We start from the raw sequence: 26945 nt of genomic DNA, 5'->3' as shown, positions 1-26945 counted from the left end.
AGGACTTAACCGAGGATCTAATCTAGCGCACAATATCGTCCGAGCTACCTTACTGACTGCGCGCTTTTTTTCTTTCTTTGTAGTAACGCCAAGCCCGCGTCGCCTATGTAGCAGACGACGTGTTAGCAGACGACGCGCATCCTGTCGTAACAAGTGCCGCCCTCGCTACCGCTCGTTTCCTTTCCCGTCAGCCCGGCGAAAAAATTGGTCGATAATCGCCTTCGATTCTGGCCCTTGCTTGCTTGATTCGTCCCGTTCACCGACCATGTCCGCGTCATGCGCTTCGTGAGTGCCGTACTCCTTTGTATCGCTGCAGTCTGCGCGGAGTTGGTCGGCGGTGTCGCGGACTACGAGAGTCTCTACCATTCGGCCGTCGAGTCGTACCTGGGCGCGCAGTGGGCGCAATGCGTCGTCAGCGCGAAGGACGCCCTCGCGTCGTACAGGAAGCTCGTCGACGTCGTGGTGAACTGTCGCATCAAGTGCGACGACCAGAGAGTCGGTACCGGGCCCGAGCGCGCGACGGTGAACGCTTTCTACGCAGCTCGCGCGGCCCAAGCCCGCTGCCTACGCAACTGCGCAGGTGTTCGGCAGGACGGGGCGTCGGACGCGACCCTCCGTGATTTCAGGGATCGAGTGCCGTACTACTACCTCCAGCGATGCTACTTCGAGGTAGGCTCACGTTCGTCCATGCAACCTGTACCCCAATGTGGGGTATAAGTTTGTCGTGTTTTCCGAAGTGCTTGGTTTCCAAATGTCATTTGTCAGATGTCGGTTCAAAACAGCCACATGTCCTTTTTGCTGCTGCTTATTTCTCAGTAAAAGAACAATATGCTACATTCTGGTCGAAAATCAAGAAAATTGGTGGGGAGGTTTCCTTTGAAGTAACTGTTGATAAAATGGCAATGATAACAATGCCCTTGATCGAGGTGCAGGTGTACCAGGACTCTGGACAAATACTGGCTCTACGAATTCCCTTATTATATACGACTGTACCCATGCCAAATATGGAATTTTTGCTGTTGAAGTTTACTATATTTTACCAAACTGTTTAGCTTCCAAATCTTGTTTCTCAGATGAAAATTCTAAACACCAGCCACATTCAGATTATTACTCAGTGAAAGAAGAAAATGACTTAATCTGGTTGAAGATAATAAAAATTGCTGTGAAACTCTCTCATGAAATAATTATCAAGGTTAGTAATAATGGTAACAATAATAACACGCTTGATCAAGGTACAGATATGCCGCAGTGGAGGACCTCAGAACAATCTTGATTTTATGAATTTCTTTATATGTGCAGCTAAATACAATTCGAACAGTATTGTGACCCAGTATAGCTAGTAGAGAATAGACAACGGACATGACGAATGCAAATTGACACGTTAAGTTTGTTGGTAAGATGACTGGTGTATAATTGACAATTTAATGTATCTTTTAGGTGAAAATAGGCTAAGTGTACTGGTTTTATCTTTCTACCTGGTTCCCCATCTTCCATTCTGTGTTCATTTAGCACATAAAAAAAATCTTATGCTACAACTCTCAACATGACAGTGTCGTAGGACATTGTCGTATGACTCAACCAAATGAACCCAAGGACACTTAGGCCAAATAAAATATAATGTCCATAAGTTGTTGCCTTTATATGTTGTGTGTCAATAAAGATGCAAATTGAAAATAAATAAAGTGGATGAAAAATCAACCATTCCGTTGGCAAGATCTGAACCCACAGCTGTGTCATATGGCTCGGTGGTGCACACATTGCTGCAATCAATGTGATAAGCTTTGAGAATGTCAAGCCTAGTGACTTCCTGTATGGTCGAGCTGATTATAGCCACTTCATGAAAGAATGCCTCGTCACACTAATGTTGCTGGTGTTCTTGGTGGATTCATGGATTGATAAGGACAAGTCAATAAGGAATTTGTGAACAACTGTTCTGGGTTGAAAACCTATTAAATGACTCACACGTTTCACTGACACCTGGGTAATGTTGTTTACTAAGAGTAATTGAGACGGTGCTGGCAGGTGCTAGAGATATGTAGTGAATGCCGTGTTTACTGTGTGAAGCCAACATATAAAGCCAAAAGATCACCTATTGTTTTTTTCTTTCTATACTACGTGCTTTCCCCTCAGCTTGGTAAAACAAAGGAAGCTGCATCTGCTGCCTACACTTTCTTGGAACGCAATCCAGGTCACAGCCTTGTAAGCTTCCATCTAAGCCAGTACTTGGAAGTCTCTGGCCTCAATAAAAAAGATATCGCCTCTCTGGAAGTCAAAGAATATCAGGTGGACTGTTTCCTTGCCCTCTGTCTAGTACTTAATTCTGCATGTCTTATTGCCTGCGTGTATTTGACAGCACTTGAGTGCTGAAATCTCACTTTTCGCTACCTTGTAAAATATACTTTTAAAGTTGTAAAGTAGATTTTAGTGTAAATGCATTTTTGATTTAAGTTGTCAGTTTATTTCCTGTCTGTATGCAATCCTCTAGCCTCCTGGTTAGCACGGGATAGAGCAAGCGCCCTGAAAAGGTGTTGACCATGGGTCAAGTCTTTGAACGACGAATTTTACTTTGTAGAGCAATCTTTGTAAGATACCTTCATTAATTTCATTTCCAAGCGATAGTTTACACTTTTCGTGTCTCTTGTAAAACGTTTTTCCACCATGTTAATTTTTTTAGAACTAATTTTGCCACGTGTAGTAAGACAAAGAAAGTAAATAAAGAGGTACGATATGAACGAGATGTACCTTGTCCTTTCTTTCCAGAAAGTTGCTGTGAAGTTATGGCGAACTAAGAATGTTTATGGTTGAATGTGAGTGGTGTAGAACTGGGGATGTTGACCAGATTCACAACTTAGATGGCAGAAGTGGCGGGGACGAGGAAAAAGGAGGGGCAACTCAGCTGCTGAGTTGTTAAAATGAAGGTTCATTGAATATGCGTACCATTTCAATAGGGCCATTAAGAAAAGGAAAAGATGAAAATTTTAGAAGAAAAAATGGGATGGCAGTATAATTAACCACATGTACACCTCTCCCTATGCGATATCAGATTTTTTTGTCCCACTTTTGTCACGATAATCTTATTTCCTAGTTCTCTTGGGACCCTCTCGCACCTCTATACTTAATCCGTGCATATATCCAAGAAAATTTCAGTTGAAATAATTGTTCCTTGTGTCCCAACTTCTACATTGGCTTTGTAACATTTCTTAATAAGCCATATGCACTCAGTATGAGTTGCAACACAGTAGCCATGGTTGAAAGGTTCCCAAGCCTACACAATGACCCTGTCATTCATTAAATTGGTTTTTAAACTGCCATAGTTAGGAACCATTACTTCACTGATTGGCACCACCGTGCAGTGTAAGTGCCACTTTGATCACGGGCAGCATGTTGCAGTTTATATTGGGCGCAGCTGTACATTTAAATTGCAGAAACGAAAGAGCCTGAATGCATTCCCGAAACACGACCAATTACGCAGCAGCTGTGCTTTTGAATAGAATGCGGTGCGGCCTCACTGTCACGTATTGCATACATAAAAACGTCACGAGCATTTGTTATGCTGCATCCTCAGACCTTCTGTTGCTTAGCAAGATGAAATGTTTATCTCGGATGCACATTTCATATTCAGCAAAAATAGAACAAAAAGAAACGTGACCCATCACCATGCAGCATATTTGCGTAAATCTTGGCATACATAAGGATCAGGCAGCTGTCCACAATAGGTTATATTTATTTGCTGCTAGCTCGATTCCACCCTTGCCATGACAGGTGAACATTAATCTTGGTTTAATGTGCAGATTTAGATGGCATTGATCTATTTTGTAGTGCTAAACTGTGAAGAAAATCTTATGGATTTCTCTTAGCTGATGAATAATTCGTCCTGGTATGAAATTCGGAACTGGTTCCAATGCCTTTCTGCAGTGGTCACTCTACCGACTAAGCTAACCAGGAAGCTGTCAGATTAATAGACATCTGGAAGCACAAGGCCATTGAACATGGCCCTGTTTTTTTAGTTGTTTTCCCATATTGGGCACACATTTTTTTTTTTTGCTCTATTGAGCAGAAAGAAATTTGGGATGTACTGTAGCACTCTGAATGCTATGCAGTGTTTCCCCTGTGTCAAATGTCTTTTGGTGAAAATAACCAGGAAGCCACAGGAGACAATGGCTGACACTTTCTTTATATATTAAAGACTGTCTTACAGTCGCCTCATTCTTCTTTCATGTGGTTGGATTCTTCCAGAACCTCTTTCACAGTGCCGCGAAATTGTACACGGAGAAGAAATATGCCGAATCACTGTCGGTTATGGAGGAGGCGATACCCAGCTATCTCAAAGCTGAAGAAGAGTGCCGCGCACTCTGTGATGACTTTCTGCCAACTGCATTCACGACGAGGGAGTTTTCCGAAGTTGCTGCAGGTATTCACCAGCCCTGGGGCTGTGTGTTTCATTTCATTTATTGATACTGTCAGCCCTTTTTGTAGGGCTATTACAAGCCTAGAAAGAAATCATATTAAAACAGGAATGTGCTTAAAAGAAATGTGCTTAATATTTGGTGTAAACAAACTTTTGAACAACTAGACTAGACTTAGTTTGCTTTGTTAATGTTTTTGGAATTACGTACTTAGTTAGGCTCAAACTTAAGTGAATCATTTGCACTGTTGTTTAAGTAAAGCACCTTGTACCAAAAGAGTGAAGAGCATATAGAGTGAAACTTAGCGCACTAGGAAGTACATCAAGAAAGAAAGTGAAAACAGGACAATTCATTTCATACATGTCCCTATGTCTTTACTTTCTTCAACTGTGTCCTTTATTGTGTACGATCAGTTTTGTTACATGTATTACCACTAACAAGCTTGTTCTTGCATCTTCTCAAGCACTTGGAACGTAAAATCCTTCCAAGCAACATTTTGCATCTTCAGTTTCTTTGCTGAGCAGTGAAGGTAAACCTGCACTTTTCACGGTCATTGGCTGGTGTGCAGTAAATCGTGGAGGCCACACTTTTTCTTTTTGTCTGGTTAACCTCTTTACCACCAAGAACCTTATAGTGAATTGCAAGATTTGTGCAGAGTGCTCAGGTCAGGCTGTTAATGATATCGAAAACCTTTGCGACTAGCTGAATGATGTTTGCAAAAAATTTTCATGACCACTTTGGGGACCCTGTAATAACTAACACACTGAGATTTGGAGTTGATGATATTACTAAAGAGATTAATTTAGGTTTATAGCTAAAAATTTATTTCTATCTTTCTTGCAAAAAAAAAAAAAAGGGATCATCCTTTATAAAGCAGTGTAAACTTGAACTAAAGGGTGGGATTTCGTCGTGTCAGTCATGAAGTACAAGGTTACAAAAGATTACTACCTCTTTCCATATTGTAATATACCATGTGCCATTTCAATGAGCTCATATAATTTTCATGTAATTTTATAGAGGAAATGCAGATTTTATACACATTTAATTAAGTGTCCATTACCATCTTATGGACAATAAGTTTTTTGAATGGATATGGAATATTCCAAAAAGGTTGTGTGTCATAAAGCTCGCTGCCATAAAACAAGAAACAAAATAACCATGCTCAAATTGGCGTATTCGTAGGAAGTACTGCAAGTTGTTTGTAGGGTGCATTTTGTCTATTGAGGGTTAGAGTATAACATACTGAGTGCTCCGTTCTTTACTTCTTTCTATTGTTAGGTTTGCCCTTGTGCAGCTTAGGTGGTAATAAAATATGCTACCCGTCAAGTCTCACAATGCGTTTTTTGCTTGCGCAAACAGATAAGAGGTGGTCACGCATGTTGTAACAAATAGCTGAAACAATTGCACATATTCTTCTGTTGATGCAAGCCATTGTCAATGTTGGACTCTTTGGTCTTGCTTGCTTAATCTGGTACTTGATAAGATGTATGAAGAATGTGTGGCATAGCCAGTGCCAAGCTGATTTCATGAGCAAATGAGCCTTCAAGCCAGAACATCAGGCTGATGAAGACATAATTTTGTCCCACCTTTTGCGATGGTAGGGCTTATTAAATTGTTTTTAGAACTATCATTGTACTGTTTTTCAGCATGTGTTTTCTTATTTTTCTTATTTAATGTTATACACTGCATGCATTGCACACATCTGCCTGTTGGGATGCTGATGTTACTTGGACAATGCATGTCTGATTGGATACTTAAATTTTCTGTGCTGAAGCCATTGCATTGGGTCATAAAACTCGATGTCGAACTTACAATACGCCAAATGATACAGAGCAAACTAATTAACAAAGCTTAATTATTATGGATGGGACTCACTGTTGGCTTAAAAATTATGGCATTGCTGCACAGACAGCTGTCAAACACAAATGTTTTTCAGCTCTGGCATTGCTTGTTTTGCACTGGCCTAGAAGATGTCACTCACGGTATGCACATTGTGAAATGCATTGACAATGAGGGCCTCACCACATGTGTTAAAGGCAGTGTGGAGTTTTCAGGTCGGGCCTGCGTCACTGTACGTCAAGCTTTATCGCCTGACTTGTTTTTGTTTCATCAGGTCACCACTTGGCTTCATTGAAGTGCAAAGAACAATGCCCCGATCAGCTTTCATACTTGGATGGGCATCGTCGACCGAACTTCTTCGCCAGCTTCTACCACTACCTCCAATTCTCTTACTATCAACGTAAGTCTTGCTTTCGTGTGTTGTTTTAGGGTGACACCACCTGTCAAAAGCCAGGTTGTGTCTGTTATTCTGCCTTATTCAGTGGTCCACACCACAGATCCCTATCTATTACAGTTTTATTGCGATAGCAATTATATGGACACTCTCGGCTGGATCTTGCTGCCGGCGTCGATGTCATGCACCATATATGTGTACATATCTATATATATATAAACGCAAGAGAGAAAAGGATCCAGAAAAACGCACTCTGGCGCGCAGAATCGAACGTGGGACCTCTGAGTCGTGAAAGCGAGGCGTTAACCACTGAGCCACCCCAGAGAACGTTCTTCACTGTTCAAACCTCAAGCTATTTATATCTACCACTTACCGCTGCTGTGTTTTCGGCATTACCAAAAAGATGGTGCAATGAGCGCACGTCGCCACATCGCGCAGCGGCGCCCGTTCTAATCTCCTACGCGTACTTTGCACGGCTTAGAGAAGGGGAGCTACGCTTCCTCGCGTGCCATTATCTTGCGGTGGCGAGGAGAGGAGGATCGTACGCCTCGGTTGGCCTCGGGCTTTACATAGTATGATTCTGCTGTAGTTACTGGGCGCACAAAGGTCACTGCAATCATTGCAGTCTCCGTTCGCGAAAACCGCGCGCTTTTATGACTGAGCGAAGTAACAAATGAGATGCTTATTCACGTGCATCTCTACCTGTAAGTAGGTTTCATGCGTAATTTGTGCGCGAGAAACGCGGGATACGTTTTGATCTGCTTTTCATTCTGCGCATGACCTTTCAAATTGTTGCTATCACGTTCATTGCTTCGCCTTTGCGGTAAAGCCGTGACTTTTTTTCATAACTCTTACGATAATATTCCTCTTATGATAATATTGAAAAACGATTTGTCAATTAGTCAGCCAGTCAGCCTAGTTTCTTCATAGCTGTATTTTCTAAACTATCTGTCTATTACGTGTGCTTTTTTTTTTTTTTAAGTCCTATGCATGTTCTTGGGTGCTACATTACCTTTAAGCACTAAGTAGTAAGGACGTGTACGGGAATGTGATCAAAGTCGCATTTTCATAATCGCAGCCTTCTAAAAACGCTCTTTGCGGTGTGAAATGCTTCAGAGCCAGTAGATGTTAGAAGAAAAGGAAATGCTATCTTAGTTTTATATAGCTCGGGAAACCACGTAGATTGATGGACGGGTAGTGTTTTTGACACTTCAGGGCCTTCCAGCACGATGCATTCTATTTTTGGGGGTCTCTCCTACCAGCAAAGGCTGCCAAGTGCATCCTGCTGCTCCCACCTTCTCTGTACATTCTTTCCTCGCAGACAAACAAACACACGCATGCTAGTGGTGAGAAAGCACATTCTGTGGGCTGTAAACACATCAGACAATATTTTTCGTGTTTGTTTGCTGTCTTTTTCTTACGGATCCCATTGGGAGTCAACATGTGGAACAGAAAGGTTCTCGTCACTCTTTCTATAACTGTCTCAGCTTGCAACCAGCTAATGTGCGACGGAAGCACATAGACACCATTGATTGGTTCATGCCTTTTTGTGTGGTGTGTATCATCGGAAGAACCTGAAAAATCTAACTATTCAGGAAACTTTTCAGTTCGAGGACAAAAACATAAGAGGAGTTTCACTGCCGTCACTTCAAATTGGAAAAGACATACCCATAGGCAAGCTTTTTACAAAATTTACAAAGTCAACAAATAATGATGCCCTTCACAGGATTTGGGAGTATGAGTGTATCCGATTGTTGAGAATAACATAAAACACATTATTTTAGCTGAACCTTACTGTGCACTGCAACTTACTTGCAGTTCGCAGCTGGATATTATGACCTAGCATAGTAACTTGTCAGGCAGACATTCACACAGTTTTGTAACGAGCACTTTTCTCATACTTCAAGTCTACACACTTTTTGTTGGCTCATTTTGGCTTGGCCTAAGTCTTTTCTTTCTTTAACTGTTATTTTAAATTTACCCAGAAGGGGAAAGCTGGGTTAAACACTGGGCTGTATAGAAAAGCTAGCCTCCAACTAGTATTGGGAGCTGCCACCAGTCACCCAACTTTTAAAAAAAAGCCTTACAGGCGCTGTGATCGTACATTACCTGAACATATTAGTGGAAACACATGCAGCAACAGCGCATACTGCGTTGCTCTTCACTGCTATATATTCATCACGAAAGCATAAGTTGATAGGAATGTGTGCTGCAGTTCATGATCAGCTGACTAGGGTTTTCTCATTTTTTATATTCTAAAATATGACCCAGCTTAAGTTTTCTCATGAAATCGATTTGGACATAAGAAGCCAAACCTGTATATATTGAATTCACAGAAAAAATATAATTAGTTATATATATCATATAATTTGGTATGAAGCTTTTAAGTATTCCTTCTTAGCTTCAATGAATGTTTTTAAAAATGTTGGTTTCAGTGTGCTAGTTGGCTTCACGGCATTGCTTTAAGATAATGCAAGGAAGGGGACCTCGGAGCAGTTTAGGGGCGGGTTACAAGTGAGAAAATGTGGTAGACACGTCAATAGCGCCTCGGCATCTTGCGGTGCTGAGCGAAGTCATTCAGCACCAAAATTCTAGGCTCTAACATTATCCATGTCGTCTTTCCGTTTTTCTTTTTCTCCTCTCCTCAATATTGTACTTGACATGCTTTTTTGGGATGCTGTACACAACGGCAATGTCAGACATTTTCCTACACTCAACTGCTTTGATTATCTCCATCTTTGCGGAGAACGGCAGGTCTTTTGGTGTTACAGCAGTCATCATATTAACCAAGAAAGCGCAGATGTGACCGGCGACCTCGCACATCGGGTGGGCAGGTGCAATGACGAGGAATTCTGAGAGAAAGCACGCGATGGCAATTAGCACTAGATGCTACTCGCTCCGCATGATGCCTTCTTAATTATACCGTTTGCTCTCCTGGTGGGTACAGGAAAGTCTCTACTCGTGATGAAAAAAAACAACTTATTGTGAAGGAAAGTCAAGCTGGCCAAAAAAGCTTCACTTCCAGCTGAAAGCACTTCCGTTTCGATAATTTGACATGAAATGTGCGAATGTCAAGCTGGAACATTGTCGGTTCCCTGCTATGGAATGATCACATTCCTATTGAATACCCATCAAATTCAAGCTGAATTATTGTTCTATATAGCATAATTATCTGCCTGCCAGAATCTTTCCATTTGGAAAATTTTCCACCTGGTAAAGTTCAATAATCCAGCTGGAAATAGAACTTTTTTCATCTTAACTTTTTAACATTGGAACAGTTAACTTCTTTGGGTGTTTGGCATTCCCCGATGTTCTATGTATGGAGGGTTCCACTTATTTTTGTTTGATGTTGGCAGAGATCTTATGCATGGACGTCAAAACATTGCCAAGTTGGAGAACAGTTCAACAGTAAAAGATTATTCAATTTATCCAAATTTGATGTTGTCGGGTTTGAATGTACTGTGAAAAATTACTGGGAACAATAGTAATCATAATTAGCAATCCCACATATAATAATGGGTGCAATCATTGAGTGAAAAAAAAAATATTTTTGCCTTTTCTTATTCATACCAACAGTCTTTGGAACTACCCCATTGAGGTATCTTTTGTCTATGAAAAGAATCTCCCCCCAGCAGCTAAAATTTTCTATTAGTATATTACTTCTTACTAAGCAGCCAACCGACATAAACGCGAAGAAAAGAGTGGAGAGAATTAGCCATGTTTCTTAACTGAAATGTAGAACCAGTAAAGTACCAAAAAAGTTCAGATGAAATACAACTTGTCTCCGGCTGGGAGCTCAGCTTACAACCTCTTCATGACATGTCTAATGTTGCACTAAGTGCGCTAAAGCAACTTCTCTCAGCCTACTTTTTTTGATGTCTATGACTAGAGTGTTTTCGAGTGTGATTCATGGCTTATTTTCTATGTGTGGGAATGTCTTTATCATTTGCCAATATGCAAACGTTTCAGTGGGAAAGTTGCAAAAGGCATGTGAGGCGACCCAGTCTTACCTGTTGCTCGTGCCGGATGATAGTGATATGTGGTACAACCAGGCCTTCTACGCACAGCTACCTGCCACTCAAGATGCCTGGTTCAAGGCGAGGCAGGTAAAGATGGCAAAATTTTATTGCGCTCACATTGTTGCACTTCCAAAATGTCAAGCTTGGGATAAATAATTCAGCATATTTCTCTCACTGTTTGTGTGGTTAGACTTACCAGTATATTGATTATAGATTTTAATTTTTTGAATTTTAGGCTATGTAAAAATGTATGTGAGGCTAGTTTTGCTCAACAGGCAATGAAAAATTAAACCAGTGCAGAAAATTTAGTGGAGAAAGTGGTACCTTAGATACGGCCAGAAAACAAAAGGAAGGCAATGTTAAACAAGCTAAGGCTATGCATGTTGATATTGCAAGTGCAGCAGAATATTGCTTGCAAATGCTGTGCTTTATTGCATCCATAAACAATGGGAAGTGGCAAGCAGATAGTCTGCATTAGAAGCTATCAGTTATAATTGTTCTGGATGTAGTTCCTTCACAGAAATACCATAATACTTACGCCGATTCTATAACGCCCTCAATGTAATGCGTGTCCCCAATCTCATACCTGAAGATACCGATGATTCAAGAATCACAGTCCACAATTGTTTCCTCGCAAGTTTTTCTGCAGAAGAATGTGAGAGAGAAAAGGCTGTCTTTATTCAGTCAAAGAAACTGTTGCATGCACTCGACAGCGAAATTGAGACTGTAGACAAGGAAAAACCAACTCTGTTGATATCCACTTCCACAATAAAGGGCCAGTAAACAGTGTGGCAGTCCTAATTGCGTGATTAAGTGATAACTGCACACTTGAACGATGTGAACATGCTGCGCTCGAAACGAATATAACCAAAAAACAAACTGTGCATGCATTTCAGGCCTAATGGTCAATTATTTGTATCCATTTTCTGAAGCTGGTATGTTGCACAATAATTGGATAATTAATTACTCATGCATTACTTTTAATTAGTGAAACTCGCATACAACACATTCATTCATTTTATTTTTTGGAATGTGATACTGAGTGCCGTGGAATTGTGCCAGGCGAATTTCGCGCGTTTCTGAGAGTGGCATTAAAATGCGTGTCTGAAGGTGATAAGGAAGGAAGCCCCGCCACGGTGGTCTAGTGGCTAAGGTACGCGGCTGCTAACCTGCAGGTCGCGGGATCAAATCCCGGCTGCGGCGGCTGCATTTCCGATGGAGGCGGAAATGTTGTAGGCCCATGTGCTCAGACTTGGGTGCACGTTAAAGAACCCCAGGTGGTCGAAATTTCCGGAGCCCTCCGCTACAATGTCTCTCATAATCATATGGTGGTTTTGGGACGTTTAACCCCACATATCAATCAATCAATCAAGGGGATAAGGAAGTCGCAGGTTAGGAAAGAACCTGTCCTGGCAGGTTTCGGTTTCTTGCTAAGACTTCCTGCTATTCTCGGCTTCGCAGAGGGTTAGGGATAGTTAGTTTAGGCATATCGCTCTTTTGTTTATGCCCACTTTTGCCAACGTAACAAGACATCAGCTATTACGTCATCAGCATATAGCCTTTGAACAAGCGAGGCTTTCTCCACATGTCGCTCGTTTAAAAGCAAGCTAGGCCCACCCTAGTGGCCTGATGAGGAAGTGCAGTAAATGCAAGACCAAACCACATCACCGCAGGGCCACGACACAATTTCGCAGTGCAGAGGACCAATCGACGAAGTATATGCTACATAAAGTTGCCCATGGGCTAGCTTAGTTGAAAGGAAGGAAGCAACAAAACGGAGAAAGGCAGGGAAGTTAATCAGAAAGACATCCGGTTGGCTACCCTACATTTGGGGATTAGGGAAGAGGGTGGGCACTGGAAAGGAGCGCATAAATTTTCAAAACGAAGTGTCTGCGTGGCATACAGCGCTGTGGTATATCTAAAATGCGTTCGCGGCGATCACATTTTACATGTATGAATAGTGAACATTATTTCATGTATGAATTAATGAACTTGTTTTAGAAGTGTACAAAAAGAATTGAACCTATTTACTGGCCCTTTGAGCTTCAATGTGTAGAGTTGGCTAACTGGACTTCCAAGTGCGCACTAGAGGGTGGGACACAAACCTGTAGAAACGTAAAGGGATCAGCACATATTCATCTCTTGTTGGTGTTACTGACTCTTGCATTACGTGAAACCATTGTTTCTGATTTTGCTGTTTGTTATTTTGAGGGAGAAGTTGCTATTTGGTATGATTTTGAATCCATCTATACTGGTGGTCTTAGAAGACATTCAAAGAACAAGAGCTAGGATGTTTCATTGTACATAGTGACAGCTACATGGCAGAGGCATTAAAGTGTTCTAGTTCAGCAATCTTTTGGCCAGCTGTGCTCAGTAGACGAGTGGGAGTGCAAATTCATATGCGCCCTCCGATTGCTGAGCAGGCTTATGTATTGAGAAACCTGCTATACTCAGAAGTTGCCTCAATGGAGCACAGAGTGTTGCCACTGTCTTCCACTAATGCTGTCAATTCAGCATAACTGGCTTCAGTGAACCACACCTTCTGACAGTGAACCACGACTTCTGTAGCCAGGGGATGGCACACTAGGCGTATGCACCTGCAAGTGTTCCTGTTTACCGTAGAATTCTTAGCACACACACACAAAAAAAAACATCCGACATCGTACACTTGCCCAGGCCCCAGTTCATAGCCAAAGCTATGGCTTCATGAAAAAACCCATGGCACTGCATATGGATCACCGAGAGGGTTACAAGTACACGTCTAGATATTTTTTAACAAAAGGCTCTATATAAATATGTTTTTCTTGCAAATAAAAATTTATTTTTGATATTATTTTGTGTTTTACTACACTGAGTTCTGTCAGCAGGGACTACTTGTAGAAAAGATCCGTTCTGGTATGCTAAGTACATAACTTAATTGTGAAAGTTGCTGTCCCTAAACTGAAGCTAGGAGGGGCAATGCAGAAAGGAGTGAAAGTTCCTAACCTGTCCTGCTTAAACGCTCTGGTCCAAAGAGGTTGCAGGCTTCAGTTAAACACCTGAATATTCTGGACGACCTAAACTGGTGCACTAACTGACAGTTCAGTATTAAAAGAGATTCATACATATTTCTGGTATAAAGTGCTTGCCTGAAACTGGAACGAAAATTTTGTGTTACAACTATGTTGGCTGTGGTTCACTAATTTATTAAAGTGCCATTGTTACATCTTTTCAAAGGTGAGTTGAGTTAATGTGAGTGTCTGATGTTACATAGTATTTGTGTATTTGCCTGTTTAAATCAAGATTTACTCTTTGATGCCACCTACTGTGTTCCTACTGGTCGCAGGAGGTGGAAGAATATGTTAGACGTCGCGAGGAGGAGCAGGAGACAATAAAAGCCATTGAACTGCAGCTCGGCACGGTGTGTATGCCTTCTTCATTTTATTCCAAGTTCACGAGTGCGAAAGAGATTTAGCCTTGCAACAAGGGGCGCAAAAAGGGCTGAAAATGCTAAAGCCACTGCAGTTTACCACTGGCTTCCATGCGTTTTCACCCATTTTCATTACTTACTTTCCATAAAATTCTTCATTGCAGGTTGTGGCAACACCTCAAGTCAGAGAAAGTAGCGCAAAAGATTCATCTTTCAACACAAGCAGAGTCACAGTCATTCAAGATGAGAAGGCTCTCAATGGAACTCGAGTTGTGGCCGAAGGGTTCTTGACTGAAGATGAATGTACGGGCTTGCTTTCACTAGCCGATGTAAGTTAAGAAGCACATATTTCAAGTAATGTTTGAATCTGAACTTCATCATTTTTGTCACGTTATTGAAATTATTCATTTAAATACCTTTTATGCTACTTTCTAACATTTGAAGATTATTGTGTGCATTTGCTTGCACCATTCTAGGCTGCCCTTTTTTTTTAATGACCGTAGGTAAAAATGCAGATACTTCGTAGGACAGATTATGTGGGCAAAAGCAGCACATGCAATGTTTCTTGTTTTGCGAGAAATGTGCAGTTGGCTGTCTATGATACAGTCTGTTGCTTGGATACGTTGCCACTTTCTGCAGACTGCTGCTCTCACCGGTGATGGCTACGATGGCAAACAGTCTCCCCACAGCAAGTTTGAAACATTTGAAGGGATCACCGCTGGCCGAATCGCACTCGTAAGTTTGTCACTGAAATCTGAGCTTAATCGCTGTAACAATAGTTTGGCTCCATTGTATCGATTCTGTGCAATATTCCCATAATTTCAACCGTGTTCCAGTATTTTTTAGTTTTCGATTAAAACATACACTGCTCTGCTTCACCTTACTGCTTAGTGTAGTAGTTGTATCCTAACAGTGAAGAGAATGAAGTTTGCTTATATTTGGCAATGGTTTACTAACTGCAATGTTAAGCTGCTTTCAAGTCTTTCTTGACTAAGTGCTCTCTGGTTTCTTCTTTTCCACTAGTCCCACTGACACCAAAATCATTTGTAATGAACCCACTGGCATTAACCATAAACGGTTTCCCTAGGTATTCAGCTGAACCCCTTCACTAGAGACATGCACTGGGGTTTTTGCCCCTGTATGAGGTGTCTCCCATAAGCAGGCTGCCATGATCTCATTTCCTGATCAACTCCTATTTCGATGTAGGCACACTGGGGTCTCTTATACCAAATTGTATCTTACATCAGTGCCTCGCACAGTGGCGTTCAACGGTAGAAGCACTTCTTGAGGCACACTTTTTCTTTTGTGTGCAGCTCACAAGAAATGGCCAGATAGACAAGCAGCGGGCCGAACTTTTCATCGAGGCAAGTGAGCGTGTGAGGATGTATGTTGAGTCTTACTTCAACTTGAACTCGCATCTGTACTTCTCTTACACCCATCTCGTCTGCAGAAGAGCAACGTCTGGTAAGTCACTGTCATTGTAGTGTGGCCATTTATGATAGCGTGTGGCACCCTTCTACTCTGCTTCATGCATAGCAGGCAGTGCTGAATAGGCTTTGGGAGAGTTCTCTGATCATTTGCATTCACAAGTAAAAGAACAGTGGAATGTACCATTAGCACCTCCTCTATTTTAGCAATGTCCGCCAGATGCGCCCGATGTAGCAGTTGCCACCCTCTCGCTAAACCCTTTTTTGCTCTCCCCCATCACCTAGTCTTCATGTGCGCTTTGCAGTCATGGGGAACAGAACCCTCCATGTAGTGTCTCATTACAGAAATTGAACGAAGTAAATTTTTGTTCAGTTGTGTACAAATCTGTGGAGCGGTGTTGGCGGTGGTTTTGAGATAAGCACGTCTTCGTATGTGATGCTATCTTTGTCACGAATGGAGATGTGTCATCGCGACGCTGCTGCATCATGAGCGCTGTGAGGTGGCGGCGGCATTGTTTTGAGCCACAGAGAAGCACGAAAGAAGGAATCTCACGGACGTATGATTCGAGAAAGGGAAACATATTTATCGCGTCTCCGTGGAAAAGCCCCTGAAAGCACATGTGACGCGAGCAGCCCTACCCATCATGTAGTGTCACATCACAACCACTCCCTGAACTAAGGCAGACCGACGGCTCCCGTTGAGGAGCGTGTGTTTACACTGGCACTGAATGGAATAAAGGAGGCATCGGTACCATGGAGTCCTTGATGGTTGCCAGTGGCGCCACGATTTTGCTCAGTGCACAGATATCTATTTTTTCTTTCTGCTCATGTAGATCTTGCCCTGTGGCCTGGTGAACGCTCTGTAACTATCTTGTGAATGGGCGACTTCTTTTGTTTGACCTCCCACTTTGGCTAGCTTAGGCTTTCACTTCATTGAACCAGGAACACCCTTGTCTTGACCAAAGTAAGAAAACTTCGCAAGGTCAATGACTCATGCAATATGGTCACATACAGTGCATCTCGTATCAGAAAGGTATTGTTATGCATTGTATAATTCGTTCTGACATGATTAAATTAAGAATGTGACTGAGAAGCTGAGAGAGCATAAAAGAGATTAAATCTTATCATATTTGACATGTAGAGATAATGTAAAGTATATGTACATGAAGTTAGGAAAGAGCCTGGTAAATAGGATCGGCTGAATTTATACACAAACTCTATGTGCTGCAGGTAAGTGTATGTTGCTCCTTCTTGCGCCCAGGACCTCACGTAGTGCTGCAGTTCATGCCACTTCGGTAAGGCCCGTCACCAACAAAGCACTGCCTCACTCATCGGGCAAGAAGTCAGAGCTTCCCCCTTTGTTTATCATGTATTGCTAAAACTTCAGCATTGCTGACATTGTAACACTATGCTATAATGCTCTGATTGTCTGTCTTCAAATAAACAACAATGGTTTCTTTCTCCTCTACCTAACGACTAACAAGATAACACTGACATCGGTCTTGAGGAGCAACAAGTTTATAATCGCATTATGATTTCAAAAAGAACTGGATAATGTGTTTCAGTGATACAGACTTTCATGATGTCGCCTACATTATGTGCCTGCAGGTGCCTCCAGGAGACCTGAAAGCGACATGAGCCACTCAATCCATGCCGACAACTGCATCCTTCAGAAAAGTGGGAATTGCCTTAAGCAGCTACCAGCGTACATCTGGAGAGACTTCAGGTATGCAATTTTAAGGTGCACTGAAATCATTCTACGCTGACACACAACTGCCCATGCCATTCTGATGGAAGGCGAATAGGCCACAGAGTGGGCTTATTCACTAAGAGATACCAAGTAGAATTTTTGTACCAAAATTATATCATTCCATGGGAAACAAACCACGTTATTGGCAAATGAACGTATGTTAGCACGTTCGACCAAATCTCCAGTGTACTGTTGGCAAGCTGGAAAATATGGGTGTTTGGTGTGGTGGTTCTATTCTTACAGGGATGGTCTGTGCTTCAGTGTAATTGCATTACAGCTGAACCAAAAAATATTGAATCAATCGCTATATTGAGCTGTTGTAACATATTTTTGAAGATCCGAAACAAAATGTATACGAATGCACAATGCCTATATCGAACACCGGTTCAATGCCAGTTTTAGTATTCTGTTGAAAGCTGTGCTGTGCCCCAGTAAGTGCCACTGCTGACTGTATAGCACAACAAATCGACGTGTCAGACTCGATATACGCTTCACGACCCACACGTTCACTACATACTCTGCGCATCTTTTATTCTCGGCGCCACATATCCAACATATTTGACTTCTCTTTCGTACCCTCGTCTCTCTTCTCCTGTAATCCCGCGCGCCCCCTTCTGTTCACTCGAAACTCGCGCCACCTTGTTCCTCCACCGTCAACCACACACAACCTCTGAGACTCTCCTTCAATAGACACTCACGCCATCTCATTTTTCCACCCGTCAACCACAGCCTTTGAGACCTTGTAAGAGATGGTGAAAGGAAGGACGGTCGCTGATGGCATAAGGAAGGACGTTGGAGGATACCGAAAACAGAACATGGGATTTATGACATTATTTACACTTATTTACAGAAAAGAAGGGATAGTGGTTTAACAAACCACGAGCGTGGTGGTTGAACACTACATAGTTCAGAGCCAGGTTCAGAGAGCGCAATGTCCAGCACTCTCCGCGTCGTTTTATGCCCTGTCGGGCTCCTCCTCTCAGAGTCGAACACCAATCACGCACACACAGGTGAGGGAGGCGAGCATACAAGGTCCACGTGAACACTGCACGGTGGTGGCGCCAGCAGGGCTGGTCCTCGTCGTGGGTGTGCCGTTAGACGAGCGTTCCCACGATCCTGGCCGCATACTTCAAAGGGCCCACTGCACAGCTCGCCCAATTAGCGGGGCGATCTGCGTGCGCTGTCCGTCGCGGTCTCTTTCAGAAAGACGCCGTCTTTGTTGGCCTCTCTCGAACGGCTAATGGCGTCTTGGCGACACGACGTCTTGGTCCTCCGGCTAGCACGTACAGTGCCTGACGAGCATAGGCAGTCGGCCGGTCGGCTTGGTGATTGGGGATCAAAAGGGAGCACCGCTCCTCTGTGAGCTCCGGCGCCGGCCACGACAGCTTTGCCGTCGCCCGATGAGTCGCCGAGTCCATTAGTCACCGCTTCTGCTTGAAGCGACGACAAAAGGTCCACTTTTTGAAGGACGTGAACTCGCCTCTGCCCGCCGCCTGGTCTGGAATAATCACTCAAATACTTGACAGCGTCGGTAAGACTGGGCGCCGAAGGGATTGAGAGATGAATCCCCAGGCCAAACCTAACAGCTCCTCCGCCGCCCGGAAAATCTCGGCTGGCCAGCGTTCCCAACCGCTGGGCACGAAGAGAAAGGGTGGTGACGAGGACGAAGGCCTGGCTTTTCTCTCCAGCTGCGTACTCGAAACCAACTCCCCATCCAGCTCACAATGACCGACAACAGCAAGGCGAACAACACAACACAATACCATGCTGCAGTCAAGCACATTGGACCTGCTTAAAACCCTCCAGGCTTCTCAAAACACAAACAAAAGAGAAACCTGTACGCTAAAATTTTGAAACAATTTTGTGCCGCCAAAGTTACAACAATCATGGCTGTGGAGATGCTTACTAAAGATGGAACAAATTGCCGTGTGAGAAAAGCACACAAAGGCAAATACAATTTGGCCCCATAAACGAGAATCACTCTTTCACAACTAGCTTTCTCCAACCACCCGCACTACTAAGTTGTAACTGACATTTAATTTCATGACTAACATCATGAAATACCACTACCTAAATTACACGCAAATGCAGCCCGAACCCACGAAAGATAATTGTGCACATCCTTCATTCTCTAATACTTAACGTAGTCGTGAGTGCCTACTTTTCTGACACCCTGATGCCAACAAAACTCTCTCACATCAAATCAAACTGCGTCTTATCAATCTTAGAAAGGTATCTAGCCTCAAATTTTGGCGAACGCCACGCTCTCACCTCAAGTGATCATTTGATCCCTATAAGTCATCACTAAAACAAAAATGAAGTAAACCTGGTGTACTAACACGCTCATTTGCTGGATGTAGTTTCATGTCAGCCCATGTTTTTAAAGAACGCACATGACTTTGCTGTGCGCTCTCGCACGACATCATACTATCATCCAAAGAACGCTAGCACACCAACACGCACCTAACCATAGGCGATATCTCTCTCACCTAGGTATCCTTAAACCCGCATCTGAACGTGAATTTTCTCAAGATATCGAACTGTGTAAATCCTTAAAACGCATCTCTAATCTCAACGTTCGATATAACATAACGCTCAGCTAAAGAATTTCACTTGATTCCTGAGCACATACTAAAATAACAAAGGTAAATGCAACTCGTGCACTAACACGCTCATTTGCTGGATGTAGTTTCATGTCAGCCCATGTTTTTAAAGAACGCACATTGCTGTGCGCCCTAGCACGACATCATACTCTCATCCAAAGAGCGTCAGCACACCAATCGCCCACCTAACCATAGGCCATTTCCCTGTAACACAACTAAAACACTTACAATGCTTTTAAAAAAACTAGAAGGGAAGACCTGCTGCTACACGAACTAGCTGGGGAGATGACAAAGGAACCCTAAAACCAAAATTAAGCACACAAACATGCTTCCAAGAAAATTCCTTTGTCACTCTCTCCAGCTTACAGCTGGCGCTCATCTCAATCGCACACGCGGCGGTCGAGGACTTGGCGGATGTGGAGGGTGCGCGAGGCAATGTTGCGCAAGTGCTACAAGCTGAACAGCGCAGTCATGCATCATTCGCGATTTCTGCGGGCTTTTGTCAATCTGGCGGAGGGAACCCGAGCAATGCCAGGGAAAGAGCGACGGTGTCCCCTTTGGTCTAGCCGAGCGGTCTTTAGCTATTGTGGTCTTTCTTCTAGGACCACGTCGCCACTCCTTTCCGCGAAAAGCTCTAAATCTCCCCCGCGCATACCGCCGCGAAGATGCACGCTGTAGACTACCATTATTTCGCCGCTTGTGCCTCACTGTACGACACAAAGGCCTCTCCGGCGAACTGGCCGATAACGCACTCTTTTTCCTTTTACCCCAATGCTTGCTTCCTCCTTCGTGTCTTCGCTTTGTCGCGCGCGTACCCTTCACCCGTCTACGGCGACGCTTGCGACCCGTTTTCTCACAACTAGGAAGTTCGCCTCGGGTTGCGCCATCGGCTGCTCTACAGCTCGAAGGCTCTTCTGTACCACCCGTGACACCATTTTGCCAGTTCGATTTCCTAGCACTGGTGCCATGTCGGGCCGATTCATTTGTCTTAACCTTGTACTCACGCACCCAACTAACCTGGCGCCTCCCATTTGATTTCATTTGCGATGGACCCGCTGATCCCTTTTCTTTCGTCCGGCAGTTCAGACGTATACAAATGAACCTTGTCACTGACGCAAAATGCCTAGTTCTGCTTGCTGCGCTAATAGGCCTCAAACTTTTCTGAACATGCGTAGAGCTGCTTGTCTCACTCGCGACTTTGCGACGTCTCTTGCGTCTGCGCCGCTTCCTGCAACTCGTCTCTGAGCCTACTGCTCGCAGCTCAAGGTGGCTAACTCTCTCACTACACTCGTCAGCTGTCGACGCCGCTCCGTCTAGATGATTTTCGAAAAAACCACCTATTTCACACTCTAGATCGGCGGACAGCTTGACGCTCTTAGGAACAGTGCAGCTGCTTTCCTGCAAACACTCTAGCTCGCATTGCTTAGAGCTGTCTGCGACTGCACTGATATCCCCGCTACCTACTTTCGCTGCTTCTGAGCTTTCTTCGGTGTCCTTGCGTACTTCCACACTGTTTGCAAGATCCACCGTTGCGACAAACACAGTTGAGGTCTGTGCCAGATTGTCTACAGCTATCCTTGCTGTTTCGCTAACAGCTAACTGGCACAGCACCTCGTCGCACTTGCTCTGGCCTTCGTCGGCCTCTCTACTTGGCGCAGCATCATTCGCAGCACTCAAACTAGATTCGCCTTTGAATCTGCTGCTATGTTCACGTGTGCTAGCCTTCTCTTTGGCTCTAAACTGCACCTCACTCATTTGATTATCGCACTTCTCGTGCGCTACAGTTTCGAATGGCTGACTCTTTCGCCTCATTGCCTCGATTTTCTGTTCCAATTGATCGAGCCGATCTTTTCTATCCCTTATTTTCTTTTCTTGTTTCTCAATTTCCTGCTTTTCAAAAATCTCTACTGCGCTTTTAATATCCTCCTCACTGGCTTTTTGCGAGATCAGCATCCAAATCGCTGTCCTGCCCATTCTTTCCTCTATTTCAATGCCTAGATGCTTAGTCACACACAAAAGTTCATCTCTTAGCATTGCCTTCCACGACATGATTGCCGTTGTACTTTGGTCCTGCATCTCACACAAATGTAGGGGATCCCTCTAGCACACAAATAGGTGATCTCCCTAACTCACACACAATCCAGCTTCTAATCAACGCACACTCAAGAAATGAAGCCTGGAAAGTTATAGCAAAGATTAAGCACTCACCACAGCACAGCACCACGTCGTGAAGTCCATCTCACCGCTGCCAACCAGTTGTAAGAGATGGTGAAAGGAAGGACGGTCGCTGATGGCATAAGGAAGGACGTTGGAGGATACCGAAAACAGAACATGGGATTTATGACATTATTTACACTTATTTACAGAAAAGAAGGGATAGTGGTTTAACAAACCACGAGCGTGGTGGTTGAACACTACATAGTTCAGAGCCAGGTTCAGAGAGCGCAATGTCCAGCACTCTCCGCGTCGTTTTATGCCCTGTCGGGCTCCTCCTCTCAGAGTCGAACACCAATCACGCACACACAGGTGAGGGAGGCGAGCATACAAGGTCCACGTGAACACTGCATGGTGGTGGCGCCAGCAGGGCTGGTCCTCGTCGTGGGTGTGCCGTTAGACGAGCGTTCCCACGATCCTGGCCGCATACTTCAAAGGGCCCACTGCACAGCTCGCCCAATTAGCGGGGCGATCTGCGTGCGCTGTCCGTCGCGGTCTCTTTCAGAAAGACGCCGTCTTTGTTGGCCTCTCTCGAACGGCTAATGGCGTCTTGGCGACACGACGTCTTGGTCCTCCGGCTAGCACGTACAGTGCCTGACGAGCATAGGCAGTCGGCCGGTCGGCTTGGTGATTGGGGATCAAAAGGGAGCACCGCTCCTCTGTGAGCTCCGGCGCCGGCCACGACAGCTTTGCCGTCGCCCGATGAGTCGCCGAGTCCATTAGTCACCGCTTCTGCTTGAAGCGACGACAAAAGGTCCGCTTTTGAAGGACGTGAACTCGCCTCTGCCCGCCGCCTGGTCTGGAATAATCACTCAAATACTTGACAGCGTCGGTAAGACTGGGCGCCGAAGGGATTGAGAGATGAATCCCCAGGCCAAACCTAACAACCTGCGCCCAACACACGTGTGCTCCCTACTCTATCTCACCTCTCACAAATGATACATAAGATACCCACACAACAGACGCTAGCTTTCAAAAATGAGTTTTATTCTCTTTTCTGTAGAATAAATGCAGAAAGAGGAGTGGGGGAGAGTGAGCAACAGGAATTAACACACAAAATTGCACAAAGCAATCTTCCAGCATTGCCAAGCCACCTAGTCACAACCATTTTACTGAGGTGAAGTGAAAGGATGAACAATGGTGCACATTTTTTCTAGTTATGGCATGAGAAAATCGATTTATTTCTTACCACAAGCAACTGATATTACGCTTACACACAGGTCGCCCAGATGTGCAATTTCAGCTGCTTCAATTATTTCGCGTGTCAGTTTCTGGCCATTTTTTTGTTCGAAATGCAGCAGTTTTTTAAAGATTGGTTAGCAACAGCAATCTATACGCAGGGTGAGCTGTGCATAAGCATGGGGTCAGTTGACTTCAGTAAAACAGAAATGTATTTTCCCGACTAAAAAACGCACAGGGTCTCCTATGCATTCACCAAAGATGACTTGAAGGAAAAAGCCTTCTTTTTTTTTTCAATAGATGTATGAGGAAGCAGGGAACACAAGCTGTCGTTTTCTCACATGCCAATGCCAAGTGCAGTCTTCATTTTCTTTTTGTTGAGTTATCGCTCTCTCCAATTTTGTTCGTTGCCCAGAGGGAGCTACAATGGCATGGTGTGATGTTAGGCCTCATGAGTCATCACCTCAGAGTTTGCCACGTCACAAATTGCTCGAGATCCGGGGCGTCATGATGACATCATATGGTGACATCATGACGCGATGATATTTTGCATTGCTCGTCTCCAACGCCACGAGACGATAATTGCCGACAATAAAATTTCTCATTTCATGAAGCATTTAAGGCCTTAATTCCTCGCATACAACATGAAAGCATTCAGTCTGCCAGAACAAGGCCCTTGCTATGCCACGTAAAGTGGACGGCAGGATGACCGCCTCTGTAGCTCAGTTGGTAGAGTATCGGACGCGTTATCCGAAAATCCCAGATTCGGTCCCTGCCGGTGGCAGGTAATTTTTTTTTCACTATACTTTTTTTATATTTACACCGCAGTTACTAAAAAGTAGCATCCCCTATACTTTTATTAGCTGTCTTTCCTGTTAGTTCCAATAAATGTTGGGTCCAACAAAGATTAACAAACCAGAATTTTTGGCATCATGATAAATTCGCAAATTTTTGCGATATGTGACATGTGATTTACGCATTCTTCGTTTCACCAATAAAAATTTCAGTTGGCAGTTAGCACCCGTGCTCGTGTCACCTTCCATCGTCCTGTCTTTGCGCTGTTTTTCTTCTAGTTTGAACTTACACACCAACCAGCCTGCCTTTAACCACTTCTCCAGTTTGCAACTGGCATACCAGAAAATTGTAACTATTTATCTTCTGTTTCGTATTTCAGTTCCGTGTTGTACCTGAACGATGACTTTGTGGGTGGAGAGTTCGTCTTTGCCAGGCAGAAAAACAGCATAGAGGTAAGCATTCCTTGTGGCTCCTGCATGATATGTGTAGCTCTGTGTTGCTTTGTGATAAAATTTGAACAGTTAGCCAAACTGCTGTGTCATTCACATTCAAATGCGCATCATGTTCATCCATTTTCAGTGCTTATAGTACATTTTTATACGCTGACTAATGCAGTACTGGCAAAGGCAAAATATGTATAGGACATCAGGCATCACCAGGAGCTGGTTTCTGCTTTCACTTTTTCGGAGGAGTGTTTTCTATTCTGATATTATGGTCTTATGGTACAATATTCTTGCATACAAAGTCTGTCTTGTCTGAGAAGCTCTAGGCACTTCGTATGTGCTAATGTTCCGCAGTCGACGTAGGGTACAATTTTTCATAATTAACAGAAAAGTGCTATCTAATACTTCCAAAAAGCTAGACAACCCATACCATTTGTTGATAATTAAACATCCGAGGAAAGCAATAAGTCTTCTCTTTCCCTTTCATTTCTTTCGCTCTTATTATGAATATAAAAATCACTTGGACAGTCGAGTTAAAAAAACGACTACATTTTTTTGTTGTATTTTTATATTTATTTTGTATTTATTTACATATACTGCCATCTTACGCAGCAAGATATCGCAGGAGTACAAACGCACGATAAATATACATTATGAAAAAAGGAGTCACCAGTAAAAGAAGTTTGGCAATCGCTCAACAAATTTATCATTTGACAGCTCGTGCAGGGAGGCCGGAAGGCCATTCCAAATATCAATAGTGTGAGGAAAAAAGGAAAACTTACAGCAATCAATGTATGTCTTCGAAGGAGCTATGTTAAGGTGATGACTTCTCCTGGTGATTAAGGGAAGATGGGTTAGTAAAGGCAATGGGTGCATCTATAAATGTTTCCCCTTGAGCGATCTTATGCAACAGGACAAGACGGTCACAAGTGTATCGGAGAGCCAAATGTTTAAGCTGTAATTAATTAGCATATAATGTTGGTGAAAAATGACGATCATAACGCTTCCATGTGAATCTCATGGCTTTTTGCTCAATATAATCAAGCATATTAATTTCTTCGGCATGATGCGGTGCTCACACTACAAGTGTGTACTCTAGAAGAGGTTTTATTAGTTATCTGTATGCTACTACTTTGCACTCCATAGTTGCATCTTGAAGGTGTCTCTTTATATAACCTAGCTTTCAACATTGTGTAGTGATATTATTAGTGTAATACCAGACCATGGTTTCTCTGGTACATCCCACTTATGTGTCTATGTGTACACAGGCTTCGGTGAAACCAAAGTGTGGCCGTGCCGTAGCCTTCTCGGCGGGTGCGGAAAATCTCCACGGTGTGCTTCCCGTGGAACACGGGAGGCGTTGCGCTCTTGCCACGTGGTACACATTCGACGCGAAATATCGGGAGAGGGAGCGAGAGTTTGCACACAACATCATCAGCCAGCGTCCCTCTTCGGGACACCAAGAAAAGCGGCCGCCAAAAGTGCCCAAGGAAGAGGAGCGCTTGGTGTTAGGTCCACCACGTAGTCATTCAATTCATAGCACAGCAAAGCGTCATATTAATGAACTGTGATGCAAAATTGGGCACAATCTTAGAAACTTATGCAAAAACTTATACTTACTCAGCAAGGCCTGCCAAAGCTTTTGCTTAATTGTAATTCCTATTGGTGATTCCAGTGGTTTAAGTGTGTATATTTTTATGCTTTTTTTTATGCTTTAAAGGAGCCCTGCAACACTTTTTGAGCATGGTCAGAAAATGCTGCCGATCGGTAGTAGAGGCTCCCGACAACACGCGAGCCAAATAATATAGCGCAGCACGCGGCCTGGAATTCACAATAAATTATCGAAGTCAACTAAAAATAGCTTTCTCTTCTCTCGACAAATCACGAAGTTAAGCCCAGTAAGCCCATCTATCAGCCATTGGCTGATTTGAACATGGGGCGCTCGGTTGTTACAGAGGTCGCCGCAAGAAGCCGTCACTTGCCCATGCGTGTGCACGCGATCACACTAAAGAATCAGCATATTCAAAGAAAAAAAGAAAAAAAAGCTCAAGGTCACGAGGCGTGAGTTACATTTGTTTGCCCCTCCCATCTTGCCCTGCTCAGCTTCCAGCACTTTCGTCGGGACGAGAGAATGTGATTGCAGCGTGTGACAAATCTTTGTAACTCCGCTCGTACTGGACGGATTCTTAAAATTTTTGCGGCATTTAATTTGTGAGGTAATACACTTCTTCAGTGAATTAATTCTATTGTTACTCAGGAAAGTGTTTCAGGGCTCTTTTAAAGTTCACTGAAAGTGTATTTGAGGCAGTGGTTTGTTGTTAAGTTTTTTACTGATGGCTGACACCACATTTTCGAGCCATGTGGAAATGAAAATTTCTCATTCTACGCAGAGTCCAGCATTTTGAATTTGGTTGTATTCGTAGGATATTTTTCGAAATTGTAAGTATTTCTAGCCAGAATTTTTGTT

General features: G+C 43.5%; 1 protein-coding gene across 1 annotated transcript; it reads left to right on the top strand.

Moving 5' to 3' along the window:
• Window positions 1-139: 139 nt before the first annotated feature.
• Window positions 140-26220, top strand: LOC119181775 (prolyl 3-hydroxylase 2). The gene is made up of 12 exons (XM_037433016.2): window positions 140-669; window positions 2131-2283; window positions 4237-4411; window positions 6520-6645; window positions 10609-10745; window positions 13984-14058; window positions 14232-14396; window positions 14707-14802; window positions 15381-15531; window positions 17103-17220; window positions 24415-24487; window positions 25747-26220. The coding sequence occupies exons 1-12, from the start codon at window positions 277-279 to the stop codon at window positions 26047-26049; spliced, it is 1965 nt and encodes a 654-aa protein (XP_037288913.2). The 5' UTR covers window positions 140-276; the 3' UTR covers window positions 26050-26220.
• Window positions 26221-26945: the final 725 nt, after the last annotated feature.

Source organism: Rhipicephalus microplus, chromosome 10 (genome assembly GCF_043290135.1).
Source record: "Rhipicephalus microplus isolate Deutch F79 chromosome 10, USDA_Rmic, whole genome shotgun sequence".
Classification (NCBI taxonomy): domain Eukaryota; kingdom Metazoa; phylum Arthropoda; class Arachnida; order Ixodida; family Ixodidae; genus Rhipicephalus; species Rhipicephalus microplus.
This window is presented reverse-complemented; position numbering and strand designations above follow the sequence as displayed.